Raw genomic sequence first — 18,010 nt, 5'->3', positions numbered from 1 at the left:
AGACGGTGAACGAACAACAATCGGCGCTGAAAGCCGTTTTATACGGGCCCTGCTGAGCCAAAGGAACGAGGCTCGCGCAGAAAACATGTACATGTACATTGCACGTGTACTGAACTCGAAATCTCTGAGCACTGCTGTGAAAATGATTCGGATGTACTGTACGTGATAGATGCAGTAGCATTTGCAGACTGAAGCTGAGTATGATCCTTCGCTTCAACTTATTTGTAGAATGATACTATAAAATAATGCACTTAACACTTGAATCTGACTTTGAAGTTTGAGGCACGAAACGTATGCCTTTTCTTGGGAATCGGTATTACTATCCTTCGACAGTCTCTATAGGTGAAGTTAGGACTATTCAAGAGAATACACGTACCGGTGCTCACACGGTCGAGGGTCACGGAATTTCACTGCAGCTCCAGTGTGCTAGTTCTAGTACATGTAGTTGGCTTTACTTGGCGAGGCTAGATATCGTTGCGTGACCTAACCGTCCGCAGTGTATTCTGGCTCGAGGCTGTGGCAGAGGTCCCGTTGAGATTGTCTTTAGTTAAACAATGTATTGTCGTGGAGTGACGAGTTACGCTGTGGGTAACACACAGCGAAACGAGCTTCTGTACAGTAATGATGACAGCTGTTTTGGAACAATACAAACTATTACAATGCACTTGAAGTACTTACACAGACCACAACCACTAGAGGTCAATACCATTGTATTATACAGACCGGAGTCACAGGGAGCGTCAGTTGCAAAGTCTGAAGATTCGAGAAAATGATAATAATAATTATTATAAATAACTATGTACAAAAAATCTACGTGGAGATAATAATTTTAATAAAGCTATGAATAGGATGAAGGCCGCAGACATCACGCTTCATCCTTTTCATAGCTTTAATAACTATGTAGAAAGAAAAAGGACATATGGATACGAGTTAAGAGTAACTCTCCATCACTGTAACTGGATACGATCTACAGTCATAAGGTGCAATAACTAGGCACAAAACTGACATGTAGTATCCAGTTACAGTGATGGAGAGTTACTCTTAACTCGTATCCATATGTCCTTTTTCTTTCTACATTTATTTATGGCTCAACATCCGAGTTTCAAATTAATAACTATGTTGAACGATCTCTGCTAGGAATCCGACTACACATTAGCTTAGTTATACTTTTAGGGCAATACTGGCTTTTAGCTATTCGGTCTCTGTTTCAAACCCTGCTGGTGGCTGTCAAGTGTTCATTCTGAATCTGTTTTTCTCAAGTGCTTCCGCACAGGTAGTACGAGGTGCTGCAAGCTCAAGGGCCGGAAGTGTAGTCAAAGCTGAATTGCGTGGGCTACAGAGGTACATGTACATGTACTGTCGTATCTCTTTGTCTGTCACCAGTTAATCCTATATAATATTATAGCATTAGACGTCACGACGTATTTGCAGCCTCGAAATTGGTCGAAGTGGAAGCAATGTTATTGAAGAAGCATTTTGATCTTTCCTACGATGCATCTCCTTCTTTAAAATGAATGAATAGAGGTTACCCAGTGGCTAAGACCCCCAGGAAAGGTCTCTGTGTGCAATTATTGCTGATGAATTGCAATTATAAGTGGTAGAAATAGACTAGGAGTGGAATAGATGAATATTAGCACCATCCTAGCAGTGAAGTCGTGTTGTAATGTGTTCTCAGATCAATGTCAACTAAAGACACTACATGCATGGGACATTTACTTGTGTTCAAGTATGTACACATATGAATAGTGAAATACTCTTGGGGTACTATCCTAGGAGGTGCTTCTTCTATAGCCATAGATGCATAGAATTTGTTTGGTAGCTCCACATGGGCCATGTCTAGGCTTGGATATTGCCAACTAGGGTTTTTATTGGCAGGGGAAACTGGGAAGTACAAAACCAATTTCTGAAGAGGCCAAATCCTATATATAGGATTTTGAAAATTCCGGACACCTTTGCACGAAAGGGCCTGTTACAGAAAAAGTAAAGCCCTTTTGCAGGTGAAACTTGGCAGACATCATCTCTGATAAACACAGAATGCAAACTCCAACAGGTTTTTGAAGAAAGAACTTTACTTTGTAAGATGTGATCTACCTTTTCCCCAAAATGTCGGAAAATCCTATAGATAGGATTTGACAGACAAAGAGATGACACGTTAATTATTTCGGTGTAAATTTAATTTCGGTATTGAATTTCGGTAGAAACCATGCACCTAATGTTGGATTACCAGTACATCTAAAAGGCACTAGAGCATGCACTGTATGTGAAGGGAATGCTGGTCACCTAATTCTACATTACACCTGGAACCTGGATGTTCCCAGGCACATACATGACGTAGATTTCAGCACACCTCACAAGTCATACAGTACCTGTAATAGGATGACCGCGTCACTGGAGATCAGGATTTACAAGGTCATCGCCGAGCCGCATCAAGAACAGACGGCACCTGGATGCCTCTCTCGCATGTACATGTACATGTATATGTCATCCTGGCCGGCCTAGGCATTGAATGATTTATTATTTACTGCTTTCTTTGGACGGTTTGTTCACCTAAATACCACCCTCAAATAAGGGGTTAGCAGCAGCATTCAACCCAGCGCAAAGTTTTCGTCGACCATTTCGCCTGTAGTCGAGTTCATATGCGACGGCAACACTGCCTGTTTGTTCTTCCACATTTTTAAAATAAACCAATCCAACCACCACACCACAGCTGCGCTCTCCAGACGGCCTCGTCACGTGGAAGCGTGGCAAGGTAGACGGCCTCGTCACGTGGAAGCGTGGAAAGGTAGTAACGTGTGGAGTTCGGTTGAAGAACGTGATGTGGTGGTAGCCGAAAACCTACTGCCAGCCTTCATAGAATCCACATGCTCTTTGGTCTGTTTATCCTCTCCCTCGATCTCTGCACTGCACGGTGCCATGAAAGTGGATGTCTTGCAGTTCCCACGCATGAACCATGACTGGTGAAAACTCGATTTCCAATCGTGCAGCTATCATGTTACAATTATTATTGTGCTCAATCGTCTAAAATTCCCATGAACCCCCTCGATCAACACCCTTACACCGGACATCGCATGTAGTACAGTGCTCGCAACTGAAATCCGATCCCCGAGCAGTGCGCTCACATCGCAAAGACCCAACACGGGATTGAAAATAGAGGCCGGTAGAATGTAAACGCACTGGTCAGGGGTCGGATTTCAGTTCCCAGCACTGTACGTGACGGATAACATGAGATGTCAGAAATGATCTCTAACACTACTGTCGCCGAAAGTTTGCATAGTCCAATGAACTCTGGTGCTTCTAACACCATAGGAGTACACCCTCTCACGTTTTCGTTCTTGCAAAATCACTGTTCTCTCTCTTCCATCAGTTTTTAGTTCATCCTCAATCTGCGGAAAGCTAGCTGTTTCGATCTTGTTTCATGTCGTCGCCGATGCTCACAACTACTGGCCGAAGCTGATGACATTGAAAAGTCTAACAAACATGGCAACTTTGTCTGGTACACCCTATCCTTGGTCATGTACTTGCAATTATCCCTTCACTGTGCATAGTTCGAAACTCCCCCCCCCCGCCCCCCCCCCCCCACACACACACACAATGGTTGCCTCTTTGCTTTGTTATACCACAACCATTCAATGCGGGGAATCCCTCGATCGGCGATTTGCCTTTGGGTCATCCTAATAAAGTTATTACGATTATGTGTCTTAGAAGAAAATCACACGGGAACGAGTTATGAAGCAACTATCCGCAACCGGAGTGGGGGGGGGGGGAGTGTAATGAAGGATTTGATATGGGTCACATGCATGTACATGTAGATTGTTATCAGCAAGAGCAGTTTCGATTCTGCAGAAGATCCAATAATCCGTCATATGGCGCATACAGGGCAAAAGTATCTAACATAGTTATCACCCATGGATTCCGGAAAATAATACCGTCCTGAGCTTCGGCGCAAACAGCGAACACAGTCAGAACCAACAGAAACATGTTAACAATCCCTCTCCTGAACCAAGAACACTGATTGAACAGGAGGGCCATTGCACCGATCATGTACATGTACATCTACATGACTGTACAACCGTATCCTAAACTCAGAAAACTCGGTACAGTGTCCACGAAGATCAATCGGGAGTGATGGCGAGAGGGTTCTGAAATCCCAACTGTGCGTTAATACACCCACCAAAGAGAGAGAGAGATTCTTATCCAGCAATGGCATGTTCTAAACAGTGAAAGCTCTAAACATTCTCTCCCAGTCGACTCGTCTATCCTGAAATTGTGACAAGAATTACACAAGCCGACACATATAATTATACTATTGTTCAGACAGTGAATAAACAGCATCCCTCACTGGAGGACAATGGCTTTTTACATTGGCTCGCTACCCATACCTGCAGTAAAACCAGGCCGGCACGATGAAATAATGGACGTTACATTACACGATGCCCCTGGTCGCATCCTTGATCACCTACAATAGGCGACACAGCAATCAATATTATACATGTAGCTGGGGATCGTCATTTGTAGGATTTCGAGGCACTTGGTGCATATCGCCTATCCCAAAATTCGTCTTGGCACGTTTGAATGTGACGGGTTTCGTCACATCTTACACTGTACTTTTCATCATCTAGGTATGTCCAGCATGCAAGACCCTGCCTAGCGGATCGGCCTGAGCGGCTTCTAATGAGAGGGCTGTAGTTTCACGCTACCTACACGCATCTCTTGCCTCGGGATGCAGGCGCGTGGAGAACCTTACTTACATGACTGTACTGCTCGAGTGAAACGTGTCTACTATTGTGCCTTCCCCATCTTCTCGCCTTTCTAGCGCCTCATCAAGAGTCATCATGCATCATCTTCCGTTTGCAATAATTTTCAGATGTAACTTTAGCCGTCCAAAAGATGTGTTTGTCTCTCACCTGACCTCCACTTTGCACCTAGTTAACTGTACAGTAGTGTTTAAACCGAACACGGATTCTTCGAACGAATAATCTATCGAATAATTTCGCCCTCCATCGAACGAATAATCTATATTCTATCATACGCATGATGGCATTTTTCAACACTTTTTCAGCACTTTTTAAGTAGTTTTTTAAATATTTTTTTGCTGATTATCGGATTTTGTTATGTGGGGGTGCAAAACCGGTTAACCTGTACCGCCAAGAGTACATAACCCCCCAGAGTGTGCAACGCTTGATCCAGTTCTGCATAGGGTCTTGGTCGAAAGTGATCAAAGACCGAAAATCACATTCACTGCATCCATGTTTCCCTCGTATGGAAAGAACAGAAGTACATGTACATGTACATGTATTACTAGATACCGATAGGAGATTAAACCTTGGAGGAGAAGTGATTGAGAAGAAATACTACGAGCAGATCTACGCAGTGCAAATATCAGTAGGGTCAGCACTGAGCATAGATCGTTTTTTTGTTTTTGTTTTTTGTTTTGTTTTTTTTCGATTTCTGATAATTCCTACGACTATTCGATTATTCGTTCACCCCACGAATATTCTAAATTATTCGATTATTCGATTATTCGTTTCAACACTACTGTACAGATATTTACACAGTGTGCTTTCTCAACACTTCCGTTTTTTTGTCATATGTTTGCTTTACAACACAATGTAACCTACTTTGGGTAGCTCCCTTTCTCCTTGTGAATCTATCAGCACTTGTGATATAATTATCTGTCTGGCAGGGTTCACAACAGCTCCATTCCAAATTATTCCCTTTCTGGTGGTTCGTCATGCATATACATGTACATGTACGTTTACAATGTACATGTACATGTATGTGTGAGTGTGTTGCGTGTGCGCGTACATGCCCCACCCCAGTATGGTATGCACTGTACATGTACATGTATACGGGTACATGTACCATGCACAATAGCAAAGCATTCGCTAGCTTAGCCTATAGAAACCATAATTACCATTCAGCAACTACTTCTGCTTTCGGATGACTTCCTGCTACATATACAATCATATACATGTAAACGATACTCACTGTACATGTATTGTAGTCAAGTTGCTGTCTGATGAATCGTGAAACTCAGAGTTACAGAAGAAAGCTTTTCATCCTTCTCAAGTGTGTGTACATGTACATGTATGGCAACTAACAACATGCAATGTACATGTACATGTACATTGCTGGCCACTGAAATCCCACCCCTGAGCGGTGCATTCACATTCTAGCGGTCTCTGTTTCGTCGTTTTTCAATCCCGTGTTGGGTCTTTGCGATGTGAGCGCACCGCTCAGGGGTCGGATTTCAGTTGCCAGCACTGTATCTGTAATGCGAAACAAGCTTTTCAGGAGAAGCTACATTACATGTGAAGCTGTCGTGAAGTGGTGCTTGTGGACTAGTGAACTGCTAGTGCCAGTGCTAGTGTCTGCAAGGGTCATTATAGTCTCGTCTGGGAAGAAACAATGACTACTATTGATGCACCGACCAATTAAACGCAATACCAATTATTTTAATACATGGAAAAGGAAAAAAACTGAACAATAAGAGGACGGACAAAGTGTTTAAAATCTGAGTTTCACGCACTAAGTGATCATTAGACACAGTCATGAGTGAATCTGGATCAGTACTGGTTTATACATGTACATGTATGCCCACAAAGCAAAGTTGAAGTGACTGCATTATGGAGCAAATCTAATTGAAAAGGAAACAACCATGGTATGTCTTTGTAGTTATTTTGTACTTTGTATTTATATCATTATCTCATGGCACATCATGATTACGGCTACTTCGAAAATAATAAAACTGAGACAAGGGAGAAAGCCAACCACGGCAGTAAAACACATAAAAGAATACAAAAGTTGATGATGTTGCAACACGTTGGTATGTGACCCTTAGCTATGAATGTATGGGTAGTTTAGTCCTGATCTACATGTTCATGAACATGTACATGTAGATATACAATTTTTTGTTTTTTTTGTTTTTTAGGCCTCTTTTACATACACATGTTCATGTTTAATAGCAAGAGTCCATAACCCAAGAGTATGCAACTGTGATCTCTTTTCTATGGGCCAACCGCGCGGCGCGCTGCCTTCATTACATCATTCAGCTGCAGTCCGCGGCTCCGCGCACTGCGGAAAATCAAACACCGCATTTTCCCTCTGGTTTGAAATGAACTTTCGTACGGAACTGGAGTTCACGCGCCATAATTTAGAGATCGCGTAGGTACTGGAACAAATCGAGCAAAAACGGATGGGCTCGGACGAGACATTTTGGGTTTGAATGCATGCTTTCAGAGCGTGATGAAGACAAGTTACGTCACCCATGATCACAGTTGCATACTCTTGGGTTATGGACTCTTGATAATAGTGACATTGTACTGTGGACCAAGTACAATCGAGTAATCTTTTGTTGAACTAAAGAGTAAACGTACACTTACAGGTCATTTTGGGCTTAAAATCGAACCGGGAACCAATGGAATTGAGGCAATAACCGGTATATGTACATGTATAACCAGGGCATTGGACAATGTGTGCTGCAAAATTAATCCCCGGTATATACATGTAGCGCTAGTACACAATTGGCTTTCTCTAATTTTTCCCTAAAAAAAAGAAGCAAAGGGGATGCTTCCTAAACTGACCCTAATCTAAAGGGATGCTGTTGTATGTGAGGGTCATGTACACGGGGATTGGTCAGTTGCAAATGTAGGCTAGTACAAGTTTTACACCGTGAGAAGTTGAGGTAGATGCGCGTTAGATGAGGAGTCGTCTGCCGACCACCATGCCAACCATCACTATTAGCAACGATCTGTAGCTGACCATGACAGCGTCACTGGCTGATCCACTGCATTGGAACACTCCTGCTGGCAACGAAGTGCGGCTGGGCATGACAGTGAGGTTGGGCAGGACAGTGAGGTTGGGCGCGACAGTGAGGTTGGGCGCCACAGTGAGGTTGGGCGCGACAGTGAGGTTGGGCGCGACAGTGTTACTGGGCACGATAGTGAGATTGGGCACGATAGTGAGGCTGGGCGCGATAGTGAGACTGGGCGCGATAGTGAGGTTGGGCGCGATAGTGAGGCTGGGCGCGATAGTGAGACTGGGCACGATAGTGAGGTTGGGCGCGATAGTGAGGTTGGGCGCGACAGTGTTACTGGTCGATTCAGTACATTGGAACACTAGGGCTGCACAGGAAAAAGAACAAAGAAAAGAAGAGAGAGAGAAATATCAATACGAGTGATGGTGACAGTTGATTGTCTACACAACCGATAAAACATAAAATGCATGGAGTGACCCATAAATACATTTGGATACACGTGGTGGTGGTGGTGGTGGTGTTGGTGTTGGTGTTGGTGGTGGTGGTTGTGGTGGTGGTGGTGGCGGTGGTGGTGGTGGTGGTGGTGCTGGTGCTGGTGCTGGTGGTGGTGGTGGTGGTGGTGGTGGTGGTGCTGGTGGTTGTGGTGGTCGTGGTGATGGTGGTGGTGGTGGTGGTGGTGGTGGTGGTGGTGGTGGTGGTGGTGGTGGTGATGGTGGTGGTGGTGGTGGTGGTGGTGGTGGTGGTGGTGGTGGTGCTGGAGCTGGTGGTGTTGTTGGTGTTGTTGGTGGTGCTGGTTGTGGTGTAAATGGTGGTGGTGTATTGGTGGTGGCGTTGTCATCGTAATGTATTGCTGTGGAACGTACTTTGTGTATGTATAATACATATTGTTCATTCACTCGGGGAGAGAGATTCATAAAACTGTACAATATACCTACCAGTTGCGTTTAGGCTGCATCCCATTCCAAATATACACTCCAGAGCCTTTACTGACGAAAGGGTCGATGAGAAGAGTAAGGATGAACGCGATGCGTCAGCGAAGCTAATATTACCCCTGCAGCCATCCACAATCCTGCAGCCTCTCCCGGCAGAGTTCTGGCGACACCGGCAGAACGGAGTACCAGACGTTGGAAAAACGCAGTCGGATGAACCTGGTGGATGCAAGAATACTCGTTGACACACATCAGCATCAGCACAAACGTCGTACACTGTGAAAAAGAAGCAAGAATAAACAAATTGTTATAGCTATAAGGACGACTAATTGCACTATAAGCATTTCCTAAATTTCCTCAACTAGTTTCAAGTATTCCCCATTCCATTGTTACGTTTATTCACTGATGAATGTAACAAGAAAGCAAATCTGAACAAATCCTCTCTTTCCTTTTCTCTGTGGGCGTTGCGACAATGTAGATGGAAAATAAGCAGCAGTAACAAGCAACCGTAACAAGCAGCAGTTTCACACGACGACCATGTCTTGATCGAAGTACTGTACTGTACTATAGTACTGCGGCGTTCGATTCTTCCCAATTCATGTTCGTTTACCTTCCACCCCAATCGATCTTCGAATCTTTAGTGGTAGACCATCTATGTGGCTGTGCGTCCTGTAATTGTGGCTCGACTGTTTTGTCTGATGGTCTTGCAAGTTTCATCCTCGACATACATCCGCCAACGTCATGCACAGCTGAGACAGTCTGCGCGTGCTCAAATAAGTAATCTGGGTTAGAGGTTCAGGATTGATTTCACTTTTATAACGGAAAATGCGGGCGGGGTACAAATGGACCCCAGTAAATATAGAACACAGGGAATTGCAACTATTGCGATAGTTTTGGTATCTCCATGGTCACCGAATACATGGATGACATCCTCTGAAGTAAGAGGCAAATGTTCTTCTGCAACCATAATTCCTCATTCCATGTTGACTTTTTTCCTACGTTCCCAGTGTACTGGGGGTCCTCTTGGACCCCAGGAACGTTTTCAGTGGTTTTCTTGCAAACTTGCAACTAATCCCGACAAACTTCAGAGCTTCGTGCGGACGGTTCGATGGACTACTCGCGTGCTCTAGAGTCAGTCAAGTGAGAATTCAAGTCGGCAGGAAAACCGCGAGCTCCCATGTAGGGAGTAACACACTCTTCCCAAACTTCAGAGCTGTCAACAAATGCAATTTGGTCAAAACATTGGTCTATGGGAAGTTAAAACAGTCCAAACAAATCCATAAAATGGAGCGTTTGCAAGAATACTACGCAAAATGTTCCTGGAGTCCAAAAGTACCCCAATATACTGGGAACGTAGAAAAAAAGTCAACATGGAATGAGGGTTAACTAAGCTACGAAATATTTTATTTTTTATTTTTTACAATGACCACATAACTGCCAAACATGAAATGCAGCTAGGGGAAGCACGCACAACCTGAATCGTGGCAGTGGTGGTGGTGAGCTCCGCCGACCTAGGGTCTCGACTTCATAGCCCCCTAGACGCACATAGCGACCGATGCGTAATGCAGCAACACTAGAGCAACTTACGGAGAGTGCTCAACACGATGAAGTACGTGGCCCAATATCAGCCTAACTACATTGTAGACGAGACAACAAAGGCACAAGGCTAGTTTGTTGAGACCCGGAGTGTCAGGCTATGCTATCAACACGCAACGCCAGTATAACTATTCTCTTGTGAACCTAATGAAGGCAATTTGCTGAAACGTTGGAATGATTATTGTGAAATGAGTTGAACTATTGCAGTGTTAATGGAAGAGAGCGTGCAGGCTCTACTCTGAACTATAACTATTCTCGTTTCTGTTACTCAATCGACATCAGTGAAGCTTTAAACCTTACACTACTTGGGGTGCTTGAACACAAGAAATATAAGCATCCATTATTTCAAACGGGGATAGCAATCTGATTAATAAAAATGTCCGGACGCGATGGCGGTAGGATTGGTTTTTTGAAACTTTTCCGCGAGGAGCACCCCCTTGGCCTCGAATGGCATTGTGACGACCCTGAGGATGAGACACTATACAGCTAAGCTACAGCCACTGTCGGGAATAGACTGTACTTACAAATAGGGAGCGTAGCATTGCCAAGTCCTGGACCTAATCTGCCCATAACGTTAGCCCTGCACTCCACAGACACGGGGCGAACATCTACGTCTCTGTCGACGTCGGCCGTGATCGGTGAGATGGTAAGCGTGGTGCCCATTGGTCCAGAGAACGACAAGGCCTCCATGGGATGCGCTGGGAGGACGGTCCAATTGACCTGTTCTGTGAATGGGATGTCGCTGGAACAAGTGACATTGATGGTGGAGCCGTTGATGATGTTGTTATGCGGTATCGTCATCCTAAGAACTACAGTGCATAGAAGGACGGGAAAAGAAAATCGAATTTTTCATTTATTTATTTATTTATTGCATCATTAGCTCGTGGCAAGCAATTTTGTGCCATTTTGTCGCACTCGTTGACTGTATAAGATCTGGTTACGTTGGTGGACAGTTTGTCATAACTCGTAACATTTTGTCCTTCTCCTTTCTTCATCATAACTATAATATAGGCTCACCATCCGAGTTCGAGTAATTTTAAAAGTTATCAGTTTTGTCAAAACACTAACAATTATAAGGAAGATATGGTCATAGCTAACATTCTTAAGATATGGTCATAGCTAACATTCTTAAGATATGGTCATAGCTAACATTCTTAAGATATGGTCATAGCTAACATTCTTAAGATATGGTCATAGCTAACATTCTTAAGATATGGTCATAGCTAACATTCTTAAGATATGGTCATAGCTAACATTCTTAAGATATGGTCATAGCTAACATTCTTAAGATATGGTCATAGCTAACATTCTTAAGATATGGTCATAGCTAACATTCTTAAGATATGGTCATAGCTAACATTCTTAAGATATGGTCATAGCTAACATTCTTAAGATATGGTCATAGCTAACATTCTTAAGATATGGTCATAGCTAACATTCTTAGTTCACAGTAAAGTTTAGCTTGGTTTCGTCTTGAGTGCGCTCGCCGTCCCCTTTCCCACGGTATTTCTAATAATCGAACCTTGCAAGTTGGAAGGCTGCTGGTTAGCGCATTCGAGACGTGACCCCGCTGAGCATCAGGTCGTTAAATGTCAGTATAACATCAGTCAGTTCTGTGCTAATTGCTACAAATTTTGACTCACCATTATCCTGCTAATAATCGTTAGTGTTTGACCAAACGGATAACTTGTAAATGTAGGGAAATATATTTTGAAATAAATTATCTAAATTCCTGTTTCAAAGAAGAAATGAAGACCAGGGAAGTACAACTTCCTGTTTCTTTTGCTGTGTTTTCTCACTTCATCTAGTTTTTGGTGTGCTCCTTTTTTTTCCCTTTTAACTCCTCATGATCAATTGTTTTTTTGATCAGTTTTTCGGGCCTCTTTGTAAAAAGTATAATTTATGTCCTGTTGAGCCAACGAAATGAAATATATAAAACAACATTCAGCGCTGGCAACTGCAATCCGACCCCCTGAGCGGTGCGCTAACATCGCAAAGATCCGCTTGGATTGTAACACTACGAAATAGAGGCCGCTAGAAAGTGGACGCACTGCCCAGGGGATCGGATTTCAGCTGCCAGCACTGTAGCTGTCCTGCATGGTAATGTGATAGACGTGAAACCACTCTACAGCGAAAATCCAAAGATAAAAGCCTTCATTTTATTTTGAAGGTTTTTTGGTTTGGGTTTGAAAAATCTATATTAAAATTTTTACACATGCATTTTCTGATTTCTTCTCCAGTCTTTGTTTTATTGCATTTTAATCCGTTGTGTTAATTTTTGCCCGTAAATTAGGCTTTAAGATACCTCTAAAAAACTTACCCGTGATATGACGTGGGTTGCAGTCCCTCTCCAGAACGGGTGTTGCTGGACTCTCCATGCAGTCTCGCACCTCCCTGCAAGGAGCGCCCGCATCGCCTGGCGAGCAGGTACAGCTGAAAGTAGCTCCTGTGGTAATGCTGCTCTTGCAGTCCGTGGACCCCAGCGGATAGTTGTCCATTGCGCAGTACGTCGGATCTTGGCACAGGTCCCTATCTACGTTGTGGACAAATGCACACAGGATAATGGACATGGATAGGCAATTGACGTTAAAGTAACACACCGTGATTTCTTCTCCTTTGGCTGACCAATATAGTTCTATCTTTTTTTTTTTGGTGCGTGATTTTGACCATGATGCCGAGGTTGGTTTGCGCTATCGAGCAGTGCTCAGGTTGACTTTCATGCCGGGGAATGTATCAGTACTCATTGTCAGTATAGTGCTAGATAGTGCACGTATGACTGTTTAAAATCTGGTTTAGTTGGTGGACTCGACCGCATACTCGACATTCTTTGTTCCGTTGGGACTGTAGCTTTGGCTCGCTTTCGTTGCGCTTGCCTTCCCCTATTTGGTCTTTCCATAACCTTAAACCTTCCAAGTTGGAAGGCCGTCGGTTAGCGCTAGGGAGATGTGTTGAAGCTAGGTGTCAGGACGTCGAATGTCTCAGTACTCTGTCAGTTTTGTGCCTAGTTATTGCACTTTCTGACTGTATAGTATCCAGTTACGGTGATGGCGAGCTACTCTTAACTCGTATCTATATGTTCTTTTCCTTTCTACATTATTTTATTTATGGCTCAACATCCGAGTTTCAAATAATACCACAGCACGCGTAATAATATAATTACCGTATGTGGGTGTAATTATACGTTCCGCTTCTGTTCTATCTCCTATGATCAAATTCGATTATCAAGATAATTATTAATAAGGTGCACTGATGACCTGTGACGCCACGTCATGGATTTTCGACCAGATGTCTCCATTAAGGTTGTCCAGAGCGATGGCCTTAACAATATCCAGCGGATTGCTGCGTTTCAAGTCTATGTTCCTTCTCTGTAAGTCGCTTGTGATGCGCTTCGCAATGGATGTCCTTGGACGTCCACGCCCAGCCTTGGCATTTCCTGCAAAATAGCCCGTCAGCGCGATCCATGGCGGCGCATTCAGTACAGCCCAGTATTCGATATCTTGACTGGGTAGACTATGCCAATGAGCCGTCGGAGCTGCTTCCGGTGGAATACGTGAAGTGATTCTGCTTGTGCCCCCATGAGCCCCCATGCGCCGCAGTTATGCAAAAGAACGGGCAGAACCAGGGCATTATACACTTGGATGCGCCTCTGTTCACTGACCTGCCCACGACTCAGCCAGAGGCTATACATCCTGCCGTACGGACTCGAAGCCATGTCTTTCCTCCGCTCCAAGTCCTCACTGTCGCGTTGTGTACTTAGTAAAACAATTACGGGAACGTGGGTGATACACGTAAAGTTCATGCAATGGACCCACATTCTCAATTTTGTTTTTAGTCACGCAGAACAAACAAAAGCATGAAGCGAAAGGCCCAAACTTGGTCAAAGACGGTGTTTAGAAACTCAATGAGTATTTTGATTTCGTGCTTGGGAAATCTTTTCAGCTGACCACCCTCACAGCTTGCATAATGCGCTCCATTCTAATTTTCACCTAAATTCTGGCGGAACGTGGGTGGGCGTCTGTACGTGGGAGGCTGAGATACACATACGTAAAGTATACACGGATTATGTGGGATTAAACCTTTCTACTGTTTTATGGTACCGTCCCAAGCAGAGCTTGTCTCCTGGTGGTGACATTCAAATCTTTCTTCAGACTATTCCCTTTTCCATCCAACCGGGGGAAAACATAAACCGCATTTTTTCTTATAATCTACGTGGGGGTAAAAGTTTAATAATAGCTATGAAATGTATGAATGCCGCAGACATCACCACGCAACATGACAATTTGTTCAAGGTTTTAGATTGTGTGTTTCCAGAATCGATTTTCAAGCTCCGATCATCACCATCCGTATTTCCACTGATGATCGGAGCTTGAAAATCGATTCTGGAAACACACAATCTAAAACCTTGTACAAATTGTCATGTTGCGTGGTGATGTCTGCGGCATTCATACTTTTCATAGCTAGCATTTTTTCTTCATTATAATAGTCCCACTCATGACGTGTGCGGGATGTATGGGATTGTAAGACAAGCATACCCGGTAGTAGCCTGTTTGTGGGGGGACTTTAAAAATGAGTACAACAACAACAACAACAACAACAACAACAACAACAACAACAACAACTCACTGCTCACTGCTGATTAACTCAATCCGCTCCTGCAATGCTCACCCTCTCCCATACTTGTAAAGTTCAAAGTGATGTAAATCACTTTCCAACTGTTTAACCCACAATCTCATCTTCTCATATATGTATCTCTTATTGGCGATGGTGCCATCGTGAGAATAAAGAATTCAACAACAACAACAACAACAACAGCAGCAGCAGCAGCAGCAACAACAACAACAACGTTTTGCAAGACAGCTAAGTACACATAATAAGCCTTAGTGATCTTACACAGGTCGATCAGGGCAAAATCTAGGGTGGGAAATTCCGCCGGTGGAGCACCAACGTAGCAGTCCAGATAGACGGTCGCCTGATTTGTGGTTAAAGTAGAATACATGCTCTGATTGACGTTCAAGACCATCCTCTCATTATACTGGCCCGTAGTATGGTAACTGAATAGAGAAGGTGGGCCTACTGAAGGTAGGCCTACTGAGAACGTGAAATGCCAGTTGACAGGCAGTTCACTTGGTGCGCCATTACTGTCGACACATGTTAGCATGTGGGTACCTCCACCAATAATGACGAGCAGATACGGGCTAGGGCTAGCCTTCAGTTCTGCGGATACATGAGAGCATACAGCAGAAAGCAAGAGAGAAGACAGTCAGCAATAGAGAGAAGGAGAGAAGGAGAGAAAAAGAGAGACAGACAGGTGGACGGATGGACTGATGGACAGACGGACGGACGGCAGGCAGACAGAAAGACCAACAAAGAGACAGACAGGCGCTGATCAGCAGCAGCACATCCCTGGACACGGTATCTGCTACGCTATCGGCCTCGGTTTCTGCACTTGCTGACTGGTTGCAGACCCGTGGTCTCATTTTGAATGCAGCCAAGAGCCACGTGATCCCTGTATACCCCAACAGGCAGCCTCAGCAGCCCCAGCATACGATCAATGTAAACTGTCATGAAACGCCGATTCCTGTCGTTACTGCGGCCAGGTATCTTGGAGTGCTCCTCGACTCGGATCTGTCATGGACGCCCCATGTTGAGCGCTGCACCGCTCGACTGGCCCAGAGGATCGGAGCACTGTGGAGGTTGCGTCGCTGCTTGACTCATCAGAGCCGAGTTCTCTACTTTAAAGCGATCATCATGTCTGACCTGATGTACGGATCCAATGCGTTTTCCCCGCTTCTTACTGCCGACCAATTAGATCGGCTACAAGTCATGCAGAATCGGGCGGCAAGGGCGGTTTTCGGACTCTCGCATCACACCTCCGCGCGTACCCTCCTGCTGCAATTGGACACCTACAGAGTATCCGAGATCTTCAGGCAGAAGTTCATCGCTCTGGTCTGGAGGTCTCGGAATGGGCACGCAAGTTCTCATCTGCAAGCCCTCCTAGTTCCTTCGTCAGCTGGCCCAACTAGGTTGCACTCCACCATGGGTCTGCGCCAACCGCCAGTTTCCACCAGGTTCGTCAAGGGTTGCCTCGCGTTCCGGGGCGCCCAGCTGTGGAACACCTTACCCAGCGATATACGTGCCATCTCCACGCTCCGCCAGTTCCGCGCCAGCATGATCCCACACACCCTTAGTACCTAGAGTACCAAACGTCCTGTTTGATGATCAGCTGGCTAAGTTTTTCTCCATCTCTATCCTAATTAAATCAGTCCCCAATTTCATTTATTACTGCTTTCTATCTGCATTCGCCACCTTTTCATTGGGCAGATCTGCCCGTTTGGTTTGCGAATTAAAATAAACACAACAACAAACAACAACAAAAACAGACAAACAGACAGGCAGGCAGAGAACTATAGGTCATATAGGTCATGCACATCACATCAGTGTGTGTTTGGGTGTGGGTGTGTGTGCGTGTGTGTGTGAATGGATGTATTGACCCCGTATGCACTGTGTGTGTGTGTGTACGTGTGTGCGTGTGTGTGTGTGTGTGTGTGTGTGTGTGAATTTGTGTGAGGTCATGTGTGTACATGTGTGTGCGTGCATGTGTTATGTGTGTGGGGGCGTGCGTAAGCGTGTGACTGAGTGTGCAAGTCGGGATTGACAAGACAACACAGTCAGGTACTAGCACCACTACAGTGTTCCCAGACTTCCAAAGTGTGTACTGCAGAAACTCCTCCTGCTGTTGCTTGCCGATTGCGGATGCAGTTTTGAGAGCTCTGCATCCTTTTGTGAATGTGGTAGTTTTTGGACCCTTATAAAGCATATCTAGGGCGTGCCCTTTTAACCTTACCACCAATCATGGCGAGCACTGAAAACTCGTGACCTCGATAGATGGCACTGACCTCGGAGCAGATGCGAGAGACGTCCGGGAAATTCGATTGCCCACTGGGGACCAAAGTGGTGGATGTCGCGAATGCGCTGAGAGATTCTGGATACAACGACCTCACATCTGTTCAGATAAGTTCACAGCATGAGTGCATTGTAACCTTCATGTCCACTGCGAGTGTAGAGCGTGTTGTTCAGGAGGGCTTTTCTCTATTGAATAAGACTATTTTGGTTTCAAACGTACTGGATTCGATCCTCCAGCTGCATATATCTGACCTCCCTGTCTGGATCTCGGACATTGCATTGACGGACGCTCTTAAACCGTACGGGAGTCCCGTTTCAACAGTTCGATACGGGCAAGTCACCACAAAGCATGGCTTCGATGTTACAACCGGGGTACGCCTTTTAAGCTTCAAACTAGGGAAACAATGTCCCTCCATTCCATCCTACGTTCAAACGGCAGGGGTTCACGTCTTTGCCGTACTGTATAAGGATCAACCACGCACCTGTAGGGTATGCGAGTCCCCAGGTCACCTGGCCGCGGACTGCCCCACCAGACAACGCCCCCCTCGTGGAACGTACGCTAACAGGGTCAAGTCGGGACCCCAGAAAGGGCGCGAGGATCAGCCACTGTCTGAAAGCCTAGCCTCTGCAGTCAAATCGGGACCCCATGAGTCATCGGTGCAGACAAAGCGCGCGAGGATCAGCCACAACACGAGAGCCCGGGCGCTTCTCCAGCTGGTCAGGTCGACTCGAGACCCCTGGAGGAGGGCACGGGTACACATGGAGGCCAAGACTCAGCTTCTGCCGTAACTGTCAAAATGCGACCTGAGCATGATAAACAAAGCAA

The 18,010-nt window shown here is 45.0% G+C and overlaps 1 protein-coding gene across 2 annotated transcripts; it reads right to left on the bottom strand.

Moving 5' to 3' along the window:
- Nucleotides 1-7,311: 7,311 nt before the first annotated feature.
- Nucleotides 7,312-15,473, bottom strand: LOC135829932 (uncharacterized). Of its 2 annotated transcripts, XM_065342319.1 has the most exons (5): nt 15,172-15,473; nt 12,602-12,814; nt 10,806-11,090; nt 8,692-8,961; nt 7,312-8,123 (listed from the first exon to the last, which is right to left on the bottom strand). In XM_065342319.1, the coding sequence occupies exons 1-5, from the start codon at nt 15,437-15,439 to the stop codon at nt 7,696-7,698; spliced, it is 1,464 nt and encodes a 487-aa protein (XP_065198391.1). In that variant the 5' UTR covers nt 15,440-15,473; the 3' UTR covers nt 7,312-7,695. The 2 variants fall into 2 exon arrangements, with proteins under 2 accessions (XP_065198391.1, XP_065198392.1); XM_065342320.1 differs by lacking the exon at nt 8,692-8,961.
- Nucleotides 15,474-18,010: the final 2,537 nt, after the last annotated feature.

This window comes from Sycon ciliatum, chromosome 13 (assembly GCF_964019385.1).
Source record: "Sycon ciliatum chromosome 13, ocSycCili1.1, whole genome shotgun sequence".
Lineage (NCBI taxonomy): Eukaryota > Metazoa > Porifera > Calcarea > Leucosolenida > Sycettidae > Sycon > Sycon ciliatum.
The sequence above is the reverse complement of the archived record's forward strand: the minus strand, read 5'-3'. Positions and strand labels throughout refer to the sequence as shown.